Source organism: Rhamphochromis longiceps, linkage group LG7, assembly GCF_057381845.1.
Source record: "Rhamphochromis longiceps isolate RC_006_pf linkage group LG7, R_longiceps_female_GT1.1, whole genome shotgun sequence".
NCBI classification, from domain to species: Eukaryota; Metazoa; Chordata; class Actinopteri; order Cichliformes; family Cichlidae; genus Rhamphochromis; species Rhamphochromis longiceps.
In genome coordinates this window covers 68050561-68074281 of record NC_140563.1, presented here as the reverse complement: position 1 = coordinate 68074281, position 23721 = coordinate 68050561, and the positions used below count along the sequence as shown (strand labels likewise).

At 40.7% G+C, this 23721-nt stretch overlaps 1 protein-coding gene across 1 annotated transcript in view; it reads right to left on the bottom strand.

Moving 5' to 3' along the window:
- Nucleotides 1-299: 299 nt before the first annotated feature.
- vps9d1 (VPS9 domain containing 1) overlaps nt 300-23721 on the bottom strand; it is a 28257-nt gene continuing 4835 nt past the window's right edge. The window contains exons 6-17 of the mRNA XM_085414968.1: nt 19675-19737; nt 18390-18442; nt 17634-17721; nt 17178-17260; nt 16079-16227; nt 15493-15861; nt 15261-15390; nt 12988-13193; nt 11784-11868; nt 8036-8140; nt 5960-6076; nt 300-2098 (exon numbers count right to left, since the gene is read on the bottom strand). Of these exons, the coding sequence (XP_085271094.1) occupies nt 5965-6076; nt 8036-8140; nt 11784-11868; nt 12988-13193; nt 15261-15390; nt 15493-15861; nt 16079-16227; nt 17178-17260; nt 17634-17721; nt 18390-18442; nt 19675-19737 (1443 nt within the window). The 3' untranslated portion in view covers nt 300-2098; nt 5960-5964. The remainder of the gene's footprint in view (nt 2099-5959; nt 6077-8035; nt 8141-11783; nt 11869-12987; nt 13194-15260; nt 15391-15492; nt 15862-16078; nt 16228-17177; nt 17261-17633; nt 17722-18389; nt 18443-19674; nt 19738-23721) is intronic.

Here is a 23721-nt window from a genome sequence, read left to right as displayed (position 1 = left end):
CTTGCTTCCAGTGGTCATCAGAGGAACTGCAAGTTTTACAGCTTCTCCTGAAATTTTATACATTTCAGATCTTTTGAAGTTTTACTTTAACAATTTCAACATGTTGTATTCATACACAGTCAAACATCTTTACACGGACAGAAAGGGAAGTTTCACTCGTCTGGCACACTTAAGATAAAAGTCTGACATCGTTGCTAGGCTCGGGGTATCATGACTCAAAGTCAAACGCATTTTGACCATTTCATTTGAAATGTAGTTTTCCCTCTACAGGAACAAAAAAGAAAAGGAAACAAAACAAATCAACATTTCTTCTCTTTATTGTCTAATTTGTCCAACACATTCATCATTTTTAAAGTTTCACAGTACAGCAGTTCAATAAAACCGTGACTCAGTGGACAATAAATCATTTACATTAAATCGACGCCTTAGTCGTCTTTACAAAACACATTCTGACATTTTTATTAACTGTGTAAACGTTACAGAGGCAAGTCTTTATGTAATTGTCAGAAATTGTAGGCAGTAGTAAATTCTCCCCAAAAATGTCACATGTTTTGGGAGGATACAAAAAAGGGAAAAAAGATACATCCAGTAAACTGAAGTGTAAATGATTCAAACAGCTGAAGTGTAGCTCACGTTATTTGACCTGCACTGAGGATTTCTGGGATTTAAAGAGCTACTGGTTTCCACCAAATATGCAGGAAATTAATCTAAAGAAGAAAAGAAAGTGGACCCAACTGATTCTCATCCCAGCACTGAAGACTCAGCTTCCAGAGAAAAGACAAGTATCTAATATGTGTAGATGTGAGGGGAGGAAGGAGTCAAAATAAGGTTTAAAACTCTAAGATACAAAAAAAAGCTATGAAATAACCTGGATAATGTGAGTGTGCAGGAAAACATCCACATGAGGAGAAAAGCAACCTGAGTGCCTGCAGTTAGTAAAACCCAACCTAAACACTGCAGAGCTCCTCCTCCACTACATCTCCACCAATCACTGAGTCCGTCTGAACATCCAACACAACCTCACCTCTGAATGCCTCAAAAACACACACAAGCATTCAAAAATTATAAATGTGCGTCATTCCTTTAAAAAGAGTTTCTCTAGAACAGATGACTTTCCAAATCTCAGTCTAAGCACGCACACCCCACACTGTAAACTTCAGTAGTGCTTTTCAAATCAAACTCCTTCACATTTTAATCGTTTCCTGAATCAGATGATTAAGTTTTGACACATTATCCCTTTTCCTCATTAAAGCCCCATTCATACTGCTTTTCTTTGATGCCGATGCGACAGTTTTATTCGTCTTACTGTACGTAAACATCACTTCACTCCAAGCCTCCTGTGGATAAATGCTCAGCCCCTCCCCTCTGGAAGCAGAGGAAGCTGAAACACCAACGTGCAGCTGTGCTGGGGACTTGTAAGTCGATGAGTTTAGGAAATCTGAAGTTAAAGTCATTCATGCATAACTGGAATGTGAGCTACAAACAGCAACTGCTCTTATTAAACTGCATTTAATAACTACATACTTGAAATAGAGCAACAATTAGTCCAACTGGTGCCAATAAAGGTGGAAATCAGCATTAGCAACGCTGTTTTCTTTCATCAGCTGGAGAGAGTAAATGAAGCCCACGGTAATTATTCTCAGTAACATGTTAACACATGAATATTTGCTTTCTGTTACAGCATTTGCCTCAGACATAGTTGGAGGAGCCTGTCAGTCCCTGCAGGGAAGCGGTCATCGTGCCGCGCTCAGGTCGCGGACACAAAAAGGTCAAAAACATTTGAGATGGAGAGAAGTAGTAGTTCAATCCTTTCTGCAGAGAAAGGCGTGTCAGAAGAAGTCTGGACAGCAAACACAGCAATCCTTGGATAAGTCCAACTTCAACCAGTCTGAAAACACAACAGGTCCCAAAGCAGGCGCTGATGGGGTCAAAAAGGCTCACCGGCACCAGTTTAGTCCCTCTGGTTGGTTAAATGTAACGTACGTCTGTATGTGTGCAAGAAAATATGCATATGCAGTTTCAGGGAGCTGCAGGTTCAGCTGGAGCCTTTATGTACTGCAGCAGGGGTCACGGGGTGAACGGAAGGATGTGCAGCAGCCTACAACACACAATGGGGAAAGATTTTACTGGCAATACATTTATAATATAATATCTACACTGCATGAGCTGCATGAGGCCATTTCTGTATCCTCCCGGATCTTATTGAAGAGGATCAAGGAAACAAGTATCCCATCTTGCAGGGGGTTTGGGTGGTGGTGGGTATTACCAAAATTCATAATACACCTTCTGAACACCAACCAGGTCAGCGGTGAGTACTTTCAGGGTAGGGTTAGATTAAAATACAAAACACAAAGCTACAAAGCTTAAATATACACATTAAAAAACACAAGGAAACAAACTAGTAGTTAAGCGTGTGCCTAACATGAAACGGGTCACTAGAGGACCAGCAGACGTCTTCTGATGAACACAGATTCATCTTTCACACTGATGAGCTAATAAACGAAACTTGTTTTGTTGCTTTCATCAGGGGCCGACTGCTCCAAACACAGTGACTGGAAACAACCAAGTGAGGAAAGGCCAAAAGGACTCTTCATTACTCTGAGCGCCTCAGAGCAGACAGCGGCAACAAGTAGAGCCATCACGTCGTTACGCATCCTCGATAATCCAGAAAAGGAGCGACTACAATACCCCATCGGCCTTTTATGGTTGAAGGGAAAAAGTACTGCAAGTAACTACAAGCAGTCTTTTATTTTAAGTTGACGTTTAAATTCAGTCAGATAATTCAGGCGTAAAGCTGTAACCACAAGGGGAGCTGTCAAATCAGACTGCAAGTCATCACGATGTAAAAAGCGTTGGTTCGGTCGTCTGTTGAAGTCCACAGATCTGGAACACACTGTTCATTTGATGCTTGCGTCTTCAGACATTTTGCTGCCGTTTCCAACTGTTTGATCTCATATTGGTACTGATTGGTTATTCAGCCTAACCAAGGACAAGGTCTGCATATTAGCTGCGGGTAGAACTACGTGCACAGTACTCACAAATATATCAAAGCTTATTTGTTATGGAAGTTTCTTTGAGCCAATTTGTGTTGCTGATGTTTTTACCAGCTTGGTGGAAACAATCACAGGTGGTACAGCTGCTCTTGGGTGATGCCTGCAAATGCAGGAAGATTGCGACTTGAAGCTCTGCAGTGATTGGTCGATAGGAGGAGCAGTAAGACTCGGGGATGAAGGAACTCTGCATTGTTATTTTGAAATGCACGTTACAGATTTTTGAGACGGCTGCCGTGTGAAATTCACTTTGCTGCACAGGATAAAATGTTTGTAATGTTGCAGTAACATGAGTAAGCTACTCTGCAGCCACGCTAACATTTCAGTCCGGGTCAAAAACATGACGTTACCATTTTAAATCAACCGTCTGCCGTTGCCGTGTGAGCAAATTAAACAAGTATTTAACAATTTTTTTAAAACAGTCATAATCAAACTATTAGGTATTGACAACCATGAATGTACTGGTACCCACTAACACATCGTGGCATGCCCAGCTACAGTAATGTGTCAAACAGCTGCTTTTTGGTAAGCCAACATTGTAATTTGTTAGGCTTCTTGCAACAGTCGCCTAAACTCGCTGCACATTAACGATAAGTCCTCCAGTTTCCTCTGACCTGCACTTGATGTTTTGAAGGTCATATCTGAGTACAGAGAGAGACGGGCATTTGACCTTTTCAGCATTTTGCTGCAGATTGATGACTTGTAAGTCTGCTTCGTGGTCGTGTCTCTGCTCCACTGTCAGTGTTGGTAACTTTCAGTGACTAGGATTAAATACGCAGTAAGAATAACTGCTGACAGTCAGACATAACGCATGTCGACTCGTGTTTGATGACCGTTTCTTACTTCAGAGGCGGTCTGGGATTTCTATGGTACATTATTAAAAAGAAGCATTCAAATACCAATCTGAACTTTGATCATCTTTAAAGCCAAAGCCACGGAAAAGCATCTACACATCATATATAACCAGACATTCAACCTAAATCTGCTTCTCCGGCACAGAGCTGATTGCGGTTGCTGACAGCTCTGTGCAGCGCAGCAGTCCGCAGAGTTCAATACTTGGCTGTAGTGGAATGATTGTGTCACTGGGAGTTTTGGGAGACGCCAGTTGAGAAATGTCACATTTTGTAACGTGCAGTGTCATCACGCCCCATCCTGCAGAGCAGCACCTTGGGTGCCAGACAGGCCATTCAGTGACACTCTCATCCCTCGGTGTAATGCATCAGTCTCAGTCTACTTCACTCCGGCTATCGCTCCATCTCAACGACCTCTTTTCACAACTGCATCCACACTTCAAACCTTCCTCCAGATGAGCTTTTCAGAACGATGCCAAAACTGGAAATGTGTTCGCTCGTTTAACAGCAGATCAAAACACAACAAGAAGTATCCACCGGTCTGCTCGTTCAGATGAAACTGCATCATATATTTCAGGATCTGCACGTGTGCGGCACTTCCAGTGTCAGTCAACTCAGACGGGTCGTGCTGCAGCATTTTGCTGTGAAATTGGCGGCGTTCTCATTTTTCCGTGACCAATAGCACTGAATTCTGTCAGAGCAGACTTCTCTAATGTTTGTGTATAATTTTTTAAAAACTGTTTACAAACCAGACTTCTGCTGGTGGCTGACACGCAGTCCCTGAGAGCACACGGTAAGCAGGAGACAAACGGCACAAAGGAGATTTGGTTGAAGAAAAACAAAAAATAAACAGACTGGAGTCAATTTGTTCATCCGAGTGGTTGCAGGGCCTCCTGCTACAGACTCAGGTTTTACTCAGTTTTGGGACGTGAAGGCTAAGTGAGGCAGAAAGGACTTCTCACAGAGGGCTGCAGAGGGGCTAGCAGTAAAGGCTGACTCCCTGGTAAAGCCACGACGCTGAGGATGAGCCATAATAGACACAGACATGGCACTCCATAAATCCACTTTTCTTCTTTCAGTGTTTGCATGGCTTCTAATGCAGATGAAGTGCTAGCTATCTAAAGCAGAAAACTTCTGTCACGACTGGATGACTTGAGCTAATTCATCCAAACTCACAAGTTTGATCAGCCTTGTAAATTTGCCAGGCTGACAACTTCCTGCAGTACGAGCTATGCAAGCTGGAGGCAGTTAGTTGTAACTTGGCTAGCTATCCAAGGTGGCATTTGAGTTCAACTTTGTGATTAAACTAATCAGAGAAACCAGTTGTTTTTCAAACTCTAAACACCGGTCAGAGGTCAGAGGTATAACGTGGTTATTAACTTTTTGTTAACCCAGGTGTTCTGGTTCAGGCTCTGCGTGCACTCACATAAAAGGGGGCAAATATATTTATTTTACAGTGACAGCTGCAAATAAACTGCACGCAGTTCAACATTAAAGGTTACTCAGTATGTTCGGCGCCGACTCTGCACCAGTCTGTGTGTTTTAATCTGTATTCTTGTAGCTGCCACAGCAGAAGTGTCAGATTCAGTGTCAGCGAACTGTTTTAGCGTCACCATCTGAATGGAGGCAAATTCCAGTGACACTTTGCACTGCTGTAACTTTACAGCTGGGCTTCATTTGGCCGCATCAGTCAGGCATGGCTCAACAGTACATATGTGATAACACCAAGATAAATTTTTACATGATTTTAATAAGTTGCTATACCAACACTATGTGTTTATGTTCCCTAATGCACACAACAATGAGACGAGCCCAAACACGTCTGACTGTCAGAGGCACGTCAGGCTCTGATGTTTTACTTGCAGCTGACCAGGTTGCGTTCACAGGTTACCTCACTGACCCATTAATCTCACTGATGCATCCCTCAGGTAGATGGTAATGAAAAGCTTATTCTCTGCAGGATGTTTAAGTCACTGTGCAATAACACGAATGTCACAATAACCTTTACAGAAAAGCTCATCTTCAAAGCATCCATGTTATGTATGGATATCCCCTTACCTGTTTCATATAAGCTTTCCCGCAGGAAGCTGAGCTACGCCGGGCTGCAGAGACTCAACATAGGCCAAAGCACTCTGCATGGAGGTGAGGCAGTATCCCTCCTCTCCTATCAAATAGCTGAAACAGAGAAGTGGATGATAGTAAAAGGTTTTATAGTTTTACACTAACAATTTTTCTCCACTTTTGGAGTTATGAACACATTACACGGTGAGCAGGCTGAGCAAAAGAAAGTCATGGATGCTATATGAAAAGATCAAGTCATAACCAAGGAGGTTTTTAGAGACAGCAGACGAGATGCAGACGAGGCCAGGACTCAACTCTGAGTCCGGGGCTAAGAGGATCGAGACACGAGAGGGGACAGAAAGAGGAAAGCGATAAGATGCTTATCGCTCAGCTGTTATCTGGAAATTCTGAACAAAACGTGCATTTGAAGGAAAAAAGGAGAAGAAACATTTTGTGAAGCCACTACAGTTAGCGGGATTTCTGCATCAATTACTCATAAAATGCTCTCCGATCTTTATCCAAGTCACAATCATAGACAAACTGATCAGGGTAGCGGCGCACAAACAGTTGCACTTTCATGTTATCAGTGAACACAGCGTTTAATCCTTCACACTGCAGACTAAAAACTAAGTTAACTCCTTAATTAAGGAATTTACAGTCAGCTTTTTTTCCCTCAGATGAAAATATCAGAGACATTTGTGGCTGAGTTTAAAGTCAAACTTCTTTTTACTGCTCTGATTTGAGTTAAGTGTACGTTGTGATTCGAGGTCAGTTATTCTTTTAAAAACCCATCTTTCTATACTTTTCATGCAGCTTTTACTTCAACGCATTTCTGTGAGAACGGGAGTCTCTCCTCTAACATGAATGATCTAAACTCAAGGACTTTATTTGCACTTTTATAGAGAAGAAAACCAAATCCCAAATATCCTGACATTCCTCAGCCAATGCCAGTCTAACCAACCGGCTTTTACAATCCACTCTTTTTGGAGATATGACGAGACCTTTTGGGTGTGGTGTGTAAACTCACATGCTACTCTGCCAAAGACGTATGGCTCAAGCAGAACAGCACTTAGCTGCTTCTGGTGACATGAGCGTGCTCTGCACCGATCATCATCAGAAAAGAACAAAACTTCAGCCTGAAAAACATTTGATTTGGATTTTTAACCCTGACAAAGATGAAAACTGGAAGCACTGCTGTTGCTTTGTGTTTATTTAGATCTGCACAGAAGACCCAGTGTCAGCATCATTTCTCATGGTCAGTGTGTTTGCTATTTATTGTCACGTTTGTGTCTCCAGCAGACATCGAGCAGTCAGATTCTAATCAACATAATTCTGAATTCCGTTTTATTTGATGAAATATTTGTGACTTCGATAACAATAATGTTCTCAAGTAAGGATATTTTTAGCCAGCTAGCTCTAATTTAGCTACTCTGCACAAACAGGGCCAACGTTAGCTGCCCAGGTTAAAATAACCATCAGCAACTTCTCAGATGAGTCTGAATGAACTAGCAGGCTAGCTAGTCTTCAGTATCATTAGCTAGAAGAAAGAAATTTGGTTTAGATTTGATTCCAAAATCCAAACTCTCCCTCCACATAAAGAATATACAGCCGATGCCGACTGCAGTCTTCACCCGAGGGCCTGAAACGCTACAGCCAACTATCAGCCCCTGTTTGTTTGCTCACTAACGCTGTCACTGGCACCACCTGAAGCCACAGTGTTTTCTTGTCCTTTTGCGGTGGTGTGCTGGTTGTCGTCAGTGATTGGCTGACTCTGATCTACCTTTAGCCATTGTTGCTCACTGCTGGATGGAAGTGCGACGCAAAGCAAAGCTTTAGTTTTGTCCTTCATATAGAATCACTACAAGAGGCAACTAAGAGAGCTGAGGAAGGTCTCATTACAGCCTTTCAGACAAAAAGTTTCTTAATTTTAAACTTGGGAATAAATAAGATTTTACTGAGCGGCAGCATGTTAACAAAATACTCACGTTTTACTGTTATTTTATGTATTTATGCACCAAACTGTAAGTTTATCTGCTCCCAGGGACATCATCACTTTCCATGCGGATGACTCACCCTTCATGAATGAACTCCTCCAAAGCAGCACATTCAGACACCAGCTGAGGACACTGACACCGCAGAGCCACGTAGGACAGGATGGGTAACAGGTCGTCTGCACCGCTGTCAGAGGAAAGGAAGGAAGGAGGTGGTAAGTTCAAGTAAGAGGGAAAAACAAAAGCAAATAAATAAAGATGAAGGGAAAAAAAGAGTGACATTCACAGAGTATGACTGCATGCACTCTCCAGGGGACTGAAAGGAAACTAAATCAAACGTAGCTCTTAACGGGATGCCTGTTCGGGGATGGAAATGATAAAGCTTTTTTTCCTCCCCCCTCCTTCCCCCTTTGCTCCCTTTCTGAGATCTGTTGGGAGGACAAATTGCAGCCTGGGAGATGATGACAGCTTGATAGCATTTTCCCTGTGTGCAGACAGTGACCATTTGTTTATCAGGACTCACACGCAGGGCTAACTGCTCGTTTGCTAGTTTGCGTGAGAAGGCAGGTTGCTGGCCCTCCACTGACCCGGTGCACATGCAACTGGATACTCTCCTCCTGCGGGTTCTGGAAGGTGTGGACGAGCTCATGTAACCGCTGGGAGCCGGACCTCACATACTCACACAATCGCAAGCCCTGAACTCTAATCTTCAGAGTTCACTACTGTAAACATACACATCGATCGCTCACACGAAAACTGGTGTCTCTGCATTCCAAGGATACAATGCAGTCCAGCCACATGCACAAGTACTGATCTCTCAGGGAAGATTAGGCCACATTATGGCTTTGCAGGGCTCTTTAGTGGACAACAAGTTTAAAAATGCAAACGGCAGAAGCAGAAAGACAGAAAATTCCCCGATTAAACGGATGTAGAGGGAATACAGAGGATCACAATAGAAGAGGAAGGAAAAAAAAGGACTAGATGGCTTTTCACAGAATAAAAAGACGACAACTAGTACAAAAAACAAAACAACAAACCACCAACTAAAACTAGATTCTAAAGAGTAAGGGTAAAGGCCAGGAAAAATAATTCTAATTTGGTTATACAAAGAATTTATTTTACAGTGAAAGCAAAAAATACCCCAAAGGAAACCCGTCTAAATTCTGAGGGAATATTTAATTGAACTAGTGTTGTTGGGTCAATGATCAATGAAAAGACCAACAACATTCGGAGGGATCTCCAACAGCCTGTTAACGATCATCCTGAATAACAGCCAGAATCATTTTTTAAATATATCTGCCACACTAACATTTCAGGTCGTGTCTGGTAATATAAGTGAAGGAGACGTGAGCCAATATGCGCACACGGCACCATTTGAAATTAATCCATGTGTGGGTAGCAGCTACATTAGTCCATCATCAGCATCTCAAAACTAAAGCAAGAAGAACAGAATGAGGATGTTTCTGTCTGCTTTGATTTTAAAGTAGAGCTTAACGGGCCTCCTCACTTGCAGAGACACTGGTTTGTCCAAGATTTACTGGTGAGAGATTCCACTGTGTGCAAGGGGTGGGTATGGTGAAAAATCAGAGAGGCAGGTGAGCAATTTTACAAATACACAGTAAAATCAGACTGAATCACTTCAGGTAACTGTGGACCAAAAGTAGAGAAGAGCCTGGAAAATGTTGCGAGGTACTAGCACTTAAACTGTTAGGCTAGATCCTTTATTATATGTGAGCGAGACTCTGTTGGTATAGCACACCTTCGCCTTTATCACACTGGAAATGGGAAACAGTCCCAACCCTAATCCCAGTGCGAGTCTGGGTGAAATAGGACAAAATGGCTATGATATAAAAATATTAATTTTTAAGGTAAAGCAGGAAGCGCCGTGATGTGAAGTTTAAATTACATTTTGTCGCTGTATTTTTCTTAAACAAATTTTCTATATACTGAACAACAAAACACCAGCTAAAGCCAAAGCACACAAATAGTGACCAGATGCATCTTTGGAAGACAAAGCTGGGGGACCAGTCAGGCACCGAAACGCTGCAGCAGATCAATCCATACGGAAACACGCAGCGAACAATAAATAGTGCGCTTCAGTGTTGTTGCACTGGTGTACTCGATATACACAAGGAGAGATAAATATGCAATATAAACATAAATATTAACACATACACACACACACTCTGTGAAACATCTTGATTAGATTTTTAAAAAACGACTTTCCAATCTGAGTCAGGCCTTGGATTAAAAACACCCACTCTGTGAGTCACAGTGACATCCACAAAGGCAACCTGTATTTAAAAGGGACTAAGAAAAGCAGTCACATATGGCCCTGCACTGAGCTGCAATCAGCAAAGAAAAACATGCCAGCGCTGGCAGTCTGGGGCCAAAGTCCAGTCCAACCTGGAGATTTCATCTTTACTACAAGATGGTAACAAAGCTCTGTGAAATCTAAAATAGTCACCGATTGAAATGTCTGCTGTGGCAGGACACAGCGTGATTCGTGTTTCCACATAACAAGTGCAGCGTGATTAGGTTTGCATTTCTTGGAGAGACATTTGTTGCCCAGTTGTTTCTTTTAGCGTCGTGAGGGTACACATCAAAATCCCTCAACGTCACAACTTTTCTGGATCAAAAGCTTTGAGAAGTGCTGCGCCCAATCAACTCTTCCACTGCCGTGTCTCATCACGTCACAAGCGCTCCGATGCAAAGAGACAGATATGGAGCAGGAGACACTGCCTCAGCCGCTCAACAACAACAACAACTGGAGTGCACAAAGAAGAAAACGTATCCAAGAGCTTTCTGAAGGAGGAAGATGTTTTCCCCCTTGACTCTTGGAGCAAACAGGATTTTTACAAGCATTAATCACACATAAAACCCATTTAAAAGCTGCTGACATATCCCCCCTAGGTTTTGAGTCGACTGTTACGAGTCCTATTATAAAACGTCTAACCTTAACTTAAGTGTGGTCCTTTTAACAGCCTCATAAATGCTCTTATTCTAGGACTATGATCCCCACCCATTCAGTAAAGGAAATCCAGCGTCTGTTTGTTTACTTGCGGTCACTAGAAGTCTCAGTCTCTGTTTGCATAAATAATAATGCCAAAATACTGTCAGCCCAAATTACAGATGAAGCCCAAACTCATGCTGATTTTAACACGTTCTCTAGCGGATACAGTTCAGCGATAATACGAAGCCACGATGAGAAATATGCAGAGCTCGGCTGCCATTTATTTTACAAAGTTTTGGTCCAACTCTGTCAACAAAGAACGCGTTTAATTTGCTGAACCCTATGCATGCTACAACCTACTGAGCATTTGTCTCTGGGTATCACTGTTCAGTCCACAAAACTCCATCCCTTTTCATTTATTCCCCAAACCTCCTCACTGGACCATGGTGTGTTCCAGGCTCAGCCAGGACGACCCACTTTTGGGCCTGGTCAGGAAGAGGCGCTCTACAGGAGGGTAACAGACCCAAGACAGCGCCTGCTGTGCCAGACCTAAATGAGCAGTGATGAGAGCTGACAGGGCAGCTACCAAGGCAGGGACCCCTTAAATGATGTTTGGGTACTTATGAGCGGATCTCGGAAGAGTCTTTCCCTTCCTATTAGGAGGAATATGCAATGAGGAAAGGGCTTTCATTTAAGTTTAATGAGGTGTACTTTATAGCAATTCAACTAAAAGAACAATACACCACTGTGTTGTATAACTGTTGCATTGTTTCTCAGTTACATTTGTCATTTTTGTGTGTTAGTGAAAAAGAAAGATTGGTCAGTGCAGTACCACAGTAAAGGCCCAGATACTTACTGGAGCTGATCATTTACTCACATGGCCGCTGTTTTGGGAGTCGCGTCCCCTTCATGAAGACACCTGTAATCCTCGGCACAGGCACAGATCAGGCGTAACGTCCTCACTGGAACAAAACACAAGAAACGATAAAACTCATGGAGCACTGCAATACAGACTGAATGCTTCAAATATAATATAAGATATCGAAGTATTGACCCAGTAATTAGAGATAGCAGCCAGAGAAACAGGTTTGGATGCAAAGTTGAGAGGAAAGAAAAAAAACAAAGGGCGCATTGGGACATTAAACAGATGCGTTGGGACAAAGTGTTACAGACAGATGAATCTTATTTGGAGTTTGAGGTGTTCTGATGAGAAAGAACGTGCTCGGAAATATCTGACATGTTACATGGAGCAGGTGTGAACGCCTCGGGCGCTGCAGTGGAGGGAACGGCCATAGACCTCGCAGGCTATTTCCCCCTACAGCAGGACAATGACCTAAAGCAGACTGTGTGACAGGAGCAGGCAGTAGGCTGATATTCTGTTTATAATGAGTCAGCCCACACAGTCATTAGATTTCAGCTGCTGTGAGAACAGACCGACTGTCAAAGGTCTGTGAGACTGACAAAAATGGATTCAAAGCAAAGTTTAAGGTACAAAATTATTATTTCAATCATTTACTGAACAAAATGTTTTTTTCTGGGTTTAGTGCAAATACATAAATGCTGGTTTAGAGTGACATCAGAGACCATCTGGCCAAGAACTGTTTATCTTTAAAGCTCACAAGAAGAATTGACTTATGCCTTCTTCACTCTGAGGACGTGCACCTAACGGCTGGCTGCCCTCACACTTTACAGATGCAGAGAGCTTTTAGTAAAGTTTAATGCTGATGAATAATAACACTTAGTTTTCTATAAATGTGAGGTCTTATGATTAAAAACAGACTGAATTTAAAATTCAAAAGGACACGTCACCAGTCACCAAAGAGTTTCGAACAAACATGAAACCCTTCTAACGAAGCAAAATTAAATGTTTTTTGTACCTTTCAAAACCTGCAAATACTAAAATAAAAATTAGCGTGAGGAGGTTAGAGGCAGAGCAGTACCAAGCCTCAGGCCATGGTTTTCTGCCAGAAAAGGGTGTATTTCTTCTTTCAATTGGAATTAATCCTCTCTTAAGAGCAGCTTTCCATCCCAAAACTCTGCCTTTGTGTAAACGAGAATAAAAACAACACAATCTGACTCACCAATGCATTCCAGTTTCCTCTGTGGACATCGGTCATGAATGAGAAGTTTGAGCTCCTGGATAGCAGACCCGTAGGGGTAGGAACCTTGTGGGGAACCGGTATTTTGGGGAAACAGTTTCAAGGGAATGCCGATATCTCTAGGTGAAACATCGCTGTACAGCTTCACACTGGTCTCGTAGGCCTCCTCCCTTTCTACATACACCTTCCTGAAATCAAAGACATATGGCTCCAGAGCGAAATCCAACAAACGGACAAATAACTAAATGATGGAAACGGAGCAAAGAATGATACAAGTCTGGGAAGCGTCACATGAAAACCTGGTAGTGGTTGTGTAGGGGGTACATTTTGGATATTTAAACTCCAGGTTATTCCTAGTCGATGGCAGAATGAGGAATAATTTTTTAAAGCTTTCCTGGAAACTAAGCTGGATAACTGTCACAGACTGAGCTCCTGCTGTCTAATTGATTAAAAACATACCCTAAAGTGGAATAAAAACCCCAGAATCAAGAAGCTTTTCTTATTTCTTGACGTGGTTGTTAATATTTAGAACATGAGCACAACACATCGCTCTTCCACAGGATCATTGTCTGACACCCTCATACCTGCTTAACATAAAACTCAACAAAAATAGTTCCACTTTAGCTTCTAGCTAAAATTAGGGCACATCACCACGAGACACTGCAGAGCAGAATTCTTGCTATTCCACTTCTTATTTCTGCAATAAAGTAAAAAGTATGGCAAGTTGATGCATAATTATTAGTATCAATAAAACTTAAAATTCTCCTCCGTCATTCAAGAAACGATACAGCTTCCATGTGGTAACAGTGGACTGTATATAAAGGATGAACACAGCCATGGTGATGCAGGTGATGTCACCTTTCTGAAGTCTCCAGCTGAGCGTTCGTGTTTTGAAATCATGCATCAGCACAGGGCGGGTCTGACCGACAAACACAGGGATACTGCTGAAGATCGGATCTCAAATTTCTTTCAAGCTGTTTCCGACATAAAATCTTTAAACTCTAATTTTCTGGCTTCTTGCAAGAGCTTTTTTAAATTTTATTTTAAACATATTTTTTATATTTATCTTAATTATCTAAATCACCCAGCTCACTTCAGTGCCACGACACCAACTACCACTGAATTTGTTTGAATCCAGCTAAACTAAAGGTTGAGTATAGGAAATGCGGAAAATTAATGGCACAGCACACAACTGGGAATCAAATATAAACCACAATAATGTTAGAAGTACCATCACAGTCAACTACAGCGAAATCTGCAACACAAACAAGTTGAGAACCCAACCAGAGAACAGCAGATGAGGGAAGCTGAGCAAAAACAAGAGCAGCACTGCCCCATGCTGGTCAGAGACCTTGACCCACTGGTTAAATGAACTTTTTAAGTGTTTTTACACAGTCTGAAAGCTACATTTGTAGCAGCCTTTTCCATCCAGTTTAAGCAGACAGCATAACATACGTCTAAGACTCATTTCTCTCTGCATGCAGCCTGTTTTGATCCATTTCTCTACTCTGCAGCAACCTTTTAAATTCAGGTAAACGTTTTCACAAATTACCTCTAGATCTGAACCGGCACGTGCACTGCACCTGTGTTTTCCTAAGAGCACCGTCTCACACCCTACACTCTGTGACAGAAGAACATTTTGCTAACAGTAAGTTAGTGAGTTTAATTAAGGCTGTAAAAAGCTAAAATTGTGTATTATTATTTGCACTAAGTAGCAGTTTGCATGACTGCTCAACAGTGAAGTCATTACTATACAGTATTTGTCACATTTCTTTTACGTGACAATAAATGACTCTTTGAATTTTGTTGGGGATTTAAAGATGTCACCAACACTAATTAATGCCTCCTAGTGTTTCGTCCCACACTAAAACTTAAATTTAATAAATATGGGTGATAAAGGGACAACAATGTTAGAAACATGTTAACTTGTTTTATCTTATTTTTTCTTCACAACCTTAAAAATATCTGTTTTATGGGAACTCAGACTTTTAACGACCTGCAGGAAGCCAAGCTTAAATTTGGGTGTTCAAATCTGGATGAATAATCTATTAGAAGCAGTAAGGCAGTTACTTAATAGTACATATAATTTAATATTTAATAGGAAAGCAGTTTCTATGCACTATATTTCTCAAGAATTTGGTTACATTTGGCCATAGTGGATTATAAGATCTCTATTATCTAAACAGCTCTTTGATTATTGGTGTTTCGGCACCTTTGTGCCTCTGGCACAGAACTGAGGATTACAGGTGCACTACCTGAAAAGAGCCACTAGGGCGCTCCACAGAGGTGTGAAGAAGGCTTCCTCAATGCTGGCGAGACACAGGTCCTTAAAGCTGGCAGTGTTTAGGCACTCAAAGGACAGCAAACACAAAGACAGAAGCTGATCTGAAAGACAGAACACAGCCGTATCATTTAACTCCCATCAATGAATGCAAATGTCGTGACAAGAGAAGAGTTTGCTGTTCCAAAACAACAAGCTGTGCTCACCGATTGCAATATGAACGTCCTTGACGACAGCTTTCAGGTGTTCTTTAAGCGCTCTCTTCTCCAGCTCCTGGACGTGGCTCTCATCCTGCTCCAGCGGCACAGAAAAATCGCAGACCGAATCTGAATCCGAGGCAGTGTCGTCTGTGCTGCTGGGGGGTTGAACCCAATCCATCTGAGTCACAAACTGCTCCAGATCTTCAAATGAGTTCTCCCGGTCCATTGTCCCCTGCTCGCTGGGCTCCTCCGCCTCTTCCTCCTCATATTTAGGGATGAGGTTGTGGGAGCGCGAGGGAGAAATCAAGGAGTCTGTGCTGAAGCTCTTTACACTTTGGGTACTACATGCTGTCCTGACTGGTCTCTTCGGAGTCTCTGTGTGATTCAGAACATGTCACCATTAACGTAACTTGGTTCACTCCAATTAACAGCATCACGAGTCCAGAACCTCTAAATGCTGCCCATACAGAGTAGAGCTGAATCCAGTGTTCTGTCTCAAATCCTCATTAACAAAAATTTAAACTAGTTTGCACAAAAAAGAAGCCAAGAGAACATAAATATGAACCCACTGTCTTCCAAACCAACCCCTTACCTGCATGAAGTGGGTTGTGAATGCTGTGACGTGGTCTCAGTGGCATGGCGGGACTCTTAGGGAGACCTTTACTAACGATGGGGTACAGCCGGTTGTAAACTCGGTACTGATGTTTCCTCAGCAGCTTCACAACTGGGTGGTCGGACCGGCTGAGGACACAGTTAAGAGCGATAACAGAATCCACTGACGATGCAAAATCAGAAACGGCTGTGGGATAACACAATTTAAAAACTTTCCAAGTCCACAGATTAATAACAAACTGTGCTCCAGAAATCATTAAAGATCATTAAATGACTGAACATCTTTTAGAAGGTTCATTATAATTCATCTGTAAATACTCTGCACTACATTGTGTTTCACTTGTCTTAAAATGGATAAGAGCTGAGTGTTTCTTCATTAAAGGCATGCAGCTCTCTTCAGACTGCATTCGTTCTAAACTCTGACAAACGTGTTTGCTTTGTCATCGCGCGGTGCTGTGTGTGTACACGCATATGAGCTCCTCTACCAGAAGTCCAAACTACTCTCAGTGAAACAAGTACATGCAGGATTAGGACTGCCTAATTCTGTAGCACAGTTAAACCATCTGAAGCAAATACACAACCGTTTATGCATATTCTATAAAATCTGTGCTGTATATGATTTATTATTGTGTTTAACTTTACTGTAAATTTGATAATAATAAGTGAAACTTTTATTAACTACATGTCAAACCAAAGGACAAAGAGAAAGTCAAATCAATCCTCGAATTCAGCTCAGTTTCTCTGGTGTTGTTGAAGTCGTGGCAGACAGTTTTTTGCCTTTATGCATATTTCCCTATTCGTTAAACCAGGCAGTAAGTTTCGGCTTACTGCCTGGTTTCGTCTCTTTGCAATTCTCCAGACACTCAAGCCAAACTACCCTTCTGATTGACAAAACACCACTTAAACACCCCAATACTTGAATAAAACCCAGAAAGGACAATCCTGAGCAGTCACAACATTTGAATGCTTTGACTGTGTCTTGTTGTGTTAAAAAAAAAAAAAAAAAAAGCACAAATAAATAGCACAGGTATTTCTCCACACAAGAAAAATAAACCGTTTTCCACCTTGTTGTCAGTTACCTGAGCAGGTAGGAGACCAGATTTGACACTAACGAGACATCAGGAGTCTTCTTCATTTTGGCTTTCCACTGTTTGGGCCAATCCTAAAGAGGCCAAAACAAAAACGTCATAAACACATATATAAAGGTCTATTAAGTGATTAGTCATTAATTAACCAACATAAAACTCAATACTTGAGAACTTGTGAAAGAAAACAGAGGGGACTGCTGAAACGTGGGCTGCCTGTAACTTGCTGTGCATCGACACTGCATCAGTAGAAAAACAACAACATGCAACTCTGTGTGATTTGGAACAAACTAAGATACTTTGCTGGAAACTGGAGATTTGAAGAGGAAATAAATATGTAGGTCCAGAGTTTGCCATCTTGTTTACTGTACTTGAATTATTTGCTGCTATGCAAAGTCTTCTAATCTTCATTTACACCTGCCAACACTTTTTAATAGCATTTAAACTTACATGGTCCTGTTCATATTCCAGAACATTGGTGTAGAGAATACGCTGCTCTCGCTCCTCTGGAGTCATTGCCCCAGACGCTGCAAATCTCCTGGAATGACGAACGCACACACAGGAGAGGTTACTGAAATTGTATGCCTGCCAGTGATCGCTAATTTTGGAAGCAGATCCCCTTGTTGAGGTTCCAACAGCCACTATGTTTTTGTCCTGACTGCAAAACCCCAGCAAGAAACCTGCAATCTCTGGTTTATTATGCAGTAGGTTATTTACACAGTTTATAAACACTGTAATTTGGTCAATAAATGCTATAAATAACAGCACAGAAGTTATACTTAATACAGGATCACTGTCATGTCTGGTTAACCAAATGTGCAAATAGAAGAAGGAATTAATTACATGCAGGTGTGAAGAAAAGAAATGAGAAATATTATGGAAACCTATTTATAGCTACAGAGTTCAATCTGTGCATTAAAAAAAATAAGTTATTTACAGAACTTTTAAAAAATAATTTTCAAAAGTGTGTCCAGTTTTCCTGACATCTGTGATTTATTGCAGGGACTTTATACTTCTGTATGAAATTCACAGTGCAAACCTATCGGTCATCATATAACACCTCCCTAGAAATATAACTTCCTGTCCCAGCTTGCATCAGGCATGAGCACAAAGAGGAGTGCACAGCTCTTATACATTTACATTTAAGGTGACCAAAACAAAGATGCTTTAGTTTAATTCACTGTGTTAATGAAAAGCTCACTGTACCTGTTGGCCTCTTCCTGCAGCCTCAGTCTTCTGTCCTCCATCTTCCGCTGTAGCTAATGTCAACATTAAGGAAATCTCCAAACCATTGCGTGGATAAGACGTGAGTATATCCTGGGAAATCTTATAAAGTTCATTAAAGCTTTAGAGAGTTATACTACTCACATGTTGCCACTAATGTCCAAACCAATGGATTTTTCTTTGATAAGAAGCTTGTAACAACTTTTTAGTATTACAAGTATAAACTTAATCAGCAATCAGTAACTGATTAAAAGCTTCAGTCATTTTTCAAGCAAATGTAAAAGAGCTTTACAAAAAGCTGTACGACCTACAGATCAGCTGATGAAACACAGGTGAGCTGCATTATCAGTGTCACCACGTTTTACATTTGTACGACCGTTTAACCAGAGAGATTTCCAACACACTGGGAAGTCTCATTTGAGTAATATGGATCAAAAATCTGTTGGTTTTTAGTCTGAATGTAAAATGCACATCTTTGCATTTTCTGCTGTAGCAACAGGTCAACTTTACAAGTCATTTAAAAGCAGCTGGTTACTCAGAACTTTCAATAAACTTTGTCAAAGCATATTTAATATCTAACAATAATAACAACAACGATTGTGGGTCAGCATCACTGACTGAGGAAAGTGAACTTCACTGGGAAAGTGAAGCCACTACACTCCACCAGCCTCCACTGACAAAAAACACTCAAATCACCTTACACAACACAGAGTTTGGCTCAGCAAGTTAGTTTGCTATTGTGTGATTTTGGTGTTTTGCAGTGTTAGTGTGGATCCAAACTATCCACAGCACTGAAGCCACACCGTGGCTGGAATCTAAAAGTACTGTTTATGCCAGTGGAGTGGGTGATTCTGCAAAGAGTGATTTCTTTCTTAGTGTGTTGTTTCCACAACTAACTCTGCAATTTAAACAAGGCGATCCAAAAAGGACCGCTTAACTCAGAGAGCATAAAATTTAGGATACATCAAACAACAAAAGCAAAGCTTATTCAGCTAAAGGATGAACGTAAAAAAAAAGCAAAAATCAACATTCCTAAATCAGAAATCCGAAGTTTAATGTCCTTTTCCGCTTTAACCATTCTCTCTTCTCCTGGCCCAATTCCCAGCAATGCACCACCTACTTCATTGGCATTTGAACATAATGCAAGCATCAAGGCGGGTATTGTTGCTCAAAATTAATACACATCTTTGTTTTTTTGCATTTGGATTGCTACAAACCTTAAAGCCCCATGCAGTAAATCCAACTGTTTACCATATTCAAAGGATACAGCATCCTGCCTGGCTTTGGCTATGATGAGGTTCTCCATCATCTGCCGCTGGAGAGAGAGTGTCTGAATGGGGAAAATGGAGAGAAGGCTATTTACTTATTACTTTACTTCACTGTATGCATCTGTTCAATAAAATGAGATCTAATCTTGGACTCTACTAAAAAAGCTTAACATAAATCAAAGTTCAAAATATTCCCCTGGGCCTTAATGCGGCCTTTCCTCTATTTGAGAAAAAAAAATGATAGCAACCATTGATGAATCTTTCTGTAAATAAAACAACCGCGACTCACACATACCTTAAACTCAGATTTCTAAGTACTAGAAAAATAAAGGTTTTTCCTGCATCGACTCAGAAATGTGGAGGCACATATGGGCCAACAGGGGTCAAAATCCACACCAGAAATGTCAATGACACTGCCAACCACCACTTAAAAAACTACAGGATGCATCATCCAAGTTCCACACAACATGAAAGTAAAGTATTTGTTGGTGATACCAACACAAACTAGTTCCCTCCACTCCAAGTGTGCAGCCACAAAACTCTTACTTTACTTTACAACTATATCATGTTGTGGTTCTGTATTAAAAGGATATCTCCTGGTTTACATGTTTTGTAATAGCAGTTACATTAAAAACTATTTAAGACGCCCCACGTAGTTTTAATACCATTCTGTAAATAAACGTTAAATATACTGGGAATCCCTGATGTGCAATTTAAAGTGCAAACCTTGAAAATACTTCACCTTTTTCCATAAACCACAGAGCATTTTCAGTTTATTTATATTGACTTAATTATTATACTGTGTATTTTAAAACACAATGCCCTAATTATTTGCCACGGTAGTGTCATTAAAAGCTTGTGGGGGGGACGCGTCAGTGGCGTTAATTGGCTAACAAAATTAGCCATTATGACTTTACCTTTACAAACGCCTTCAGTTTCCTCCAGAAAACACGAGGCTCCGCAGACTGTCGAAACATATTCCGCACCTAACTGACAAGTTAACGTTACTTTAAAAACCTACAGCTCAAAATAAAAAAGATCTCTACAGAAAAAGAAGTGTTAGCCTACAACCGAGCCAATTAAGAAAATAGCGAGCTAACCAGATGTAAGCTAAACTTGGCGGCATTTTGCTTACCATTATATATTATATATTTTTAATGTAGCGAGTTTCCCACTAAAATTATAAAAAACGACGAGAGAAAGTTCTGCTTTGTAGCTCACACGTTACCCGGCTAAAATAAAACGCTCTCAGGTAGCCTGCTCCCTCCGCCCGTCACACTCACCATTAACAGCAGCGGAACCGCGAACCGGAAGACCAGAATACAAAATAAAAGCACAGGTAGCGCGCTTTAATCCACCAGAGTTTCCATTATTTTTGATTACCATCGCAGAAAATGATTCAGTACTTAAACTGAGGTCAAAGTTTGTGACATTAAATACATATTCGCCTAATAGTTGTATTTAATAACAGAAGAAACTGAGGATATTTTATTCTAAATCAATAGCACTTAATCAATGTTTACCACATCTCTGTAGTAGAATTGCATTATTTGCATTTGTATGATAAATGTCCCTAGATCTTAGATTAATATAAACCACTTGTAGATGTCAGTATCCACAAACCAGGTGGTGCAGCACAGAGAGGCTTTGATTAAGTATCTACACCCCTATGTAATTCATATTTCTATTTACCAACTTATTTGAAGCATTAACTTTAATTTCAATGGTCACCAAAATGTAAAAACTATTGGTAGTAATACATCCACCTGTACATTCACCCACCAGCTGGTGAAAACTTCTGTCTGCAAGGGGCAGCCAATCAGAAGAAAGCCTTAAAAAGAAATGAGCTAAATCTAAGTTTTAGACAAAACAAATGAGAATAACAGGTCCTTTTAAAGAAGATTCAAAGTGCATGAGACTAATGTCTACCAGGCAGTCAAAGAAAGTTTAATTTACAAATGCAAAGGCAGAAAAACATTTTACTGACAGGGTGAGCGACCACAGTCAGGGAAAAAGTGTGTCAAATTTCTGTTTAGGCTGAGCAGAGACAAAAAAGAAAGAGCAATCACATAAACACTGTTTTCCCACAACCGTTCCCACACTCACTAATACACGTCATTTAAGGATTTACATTTTGGCTGCTGCCTGAGCTTTTGTTTGGAGCTGATGAAATACATGATGTAATGGAGCATTATGAATGTGAAGAGTAATGCTGGGAAAACAATGAGATGGTGAGTGAGTCTGGCATTGCGATGAAACTTGACTCGGCTAGCTGCGTTTAGTTCGCATAACCGAAATAAACACTATTTTTGTGCAACATTAAACTTTTATTTTGATAAATTCTTTCTTTGCCTCATTTACAGGTAACAAAATCAAATCAAACACAAACGTAAAATGTGAATATGTGTGTTCTTATCTTTAAATTACCTTTGAATGTACATTCACAGCATGCTCATATGTTAATGTTAAATACTTAAAAAGCACCACTCTAATGCTGCTTGCCATCAGCTCTGACCTGTTCTTTGGCATGCTCCTCACATCTCTGTTAGGGTGCAGCACCCTGCTGAAGAGCCCATTGCTGATGAGGGCGTTACATTAAGGTGGAGGAGTTTAGTAAGCGGGAATATATTGAAGTAGCATCAACATGAAGGTGAATTTCTGAGATTTACACTGAGCCCTGTACTGCCTCCTCAGGCCTGCCTTCTTCTGGTTCATTATGGAAACTTTGGCTCTTCTCTCATTGATGCACACTATAGACAAGTGTGAGCAATGCACTTACCAAGAGCTAATCCATCTAAAACACGCCCAGCCTGATACTGGTGACAGTGACAAAGATGTCAGGAAAGACGGACCAATCCTGCGCACTGAATATGTCACCTGCACCGTCCGTCAAGCATAGGCCATCTTTTCAGTAGGAGAGGAAACACTCAGAACCACAAAGTGAAACTAATTAGAATAAAAACCGTTTGTCTTTCTTTGTCTCCCCTTTTATCAAAATATAATCTTCACTGTTACTATGAGGAAGTGACTGGGTAAATATGCTAGCATAAAATGAAGGTTTTACAGTTTAAAAGGTTATATTAAGATTGATATAAAAGTGATTAAAATTCTATTTATTTTTAACTTTGTTGAAGTTGAAAGTTGAAGCACATTTATGAATCGCCTCCTGTTTTAACAACACCTTGTATAAGTTCTGGGACTGAAGGTTTCAATATGTGAAATATAGAAGTCCGCATGAAAGCGTAAAACCTGTATGTTCCTCAGCATCAACAGTATCTTCACATAATCGCGACACTGCCATCAACCAGAGCTTAATAAAAACCCAACAACAACAGAATTTTACATGTTTTTAGATATCGTCACAGGCTGGGCTCTGGCCTCCCTCTCACACTTCAGTTAAAACTTTACTGTTGCCCAAATTTGAAGTGTTTTCAATAAACTTTACCTACCAATTTTTAGACCCTTTTCCAAAAAAAGCCCCCCTTTGTTTCATTTGTGCCACACACATGCAAATTGAGTGTGCTGTGGTCATTTAGTGACAGGGAACAACAAACTTCAGCGAGTACGGGAGACAGAAAGTAGCAATCAGAGCGCGACCATTATCATTAAGTTATGTCTATGATAACTCTGTCAGATGACATCACGGCAGCCTCATGGCTTTAGAGGGGGAAAAAAGATTAAGTGTGATTGAATATCCAGGCAAATCGGACCAAATATGTATACACATGCTGCAAAACTGGAAGGAATAATATCAATAATTGAATCCCTTCTTTCAGGTGAAACTCTAAAAACCAGTGGGATGTTTGGACCGACTCTTCCTCAGGAAGTTTGTCCTCTGGCTAAGAAAAATCATCTACCTGTTATATTCCACATGCAAAATAAAGGTGCAAACAAAAAATACTGTTAAACAAATTTTTATATATCACTAAAATAAAAAAATGTAACATTTTTGGAAATCGTTTTAACAGAAGTTGTCACGTCTTTACATTTTTAAATAAACTTGTGCTCAAACAAGGACAACAAAGTAGCGTATGTGACAACAGACT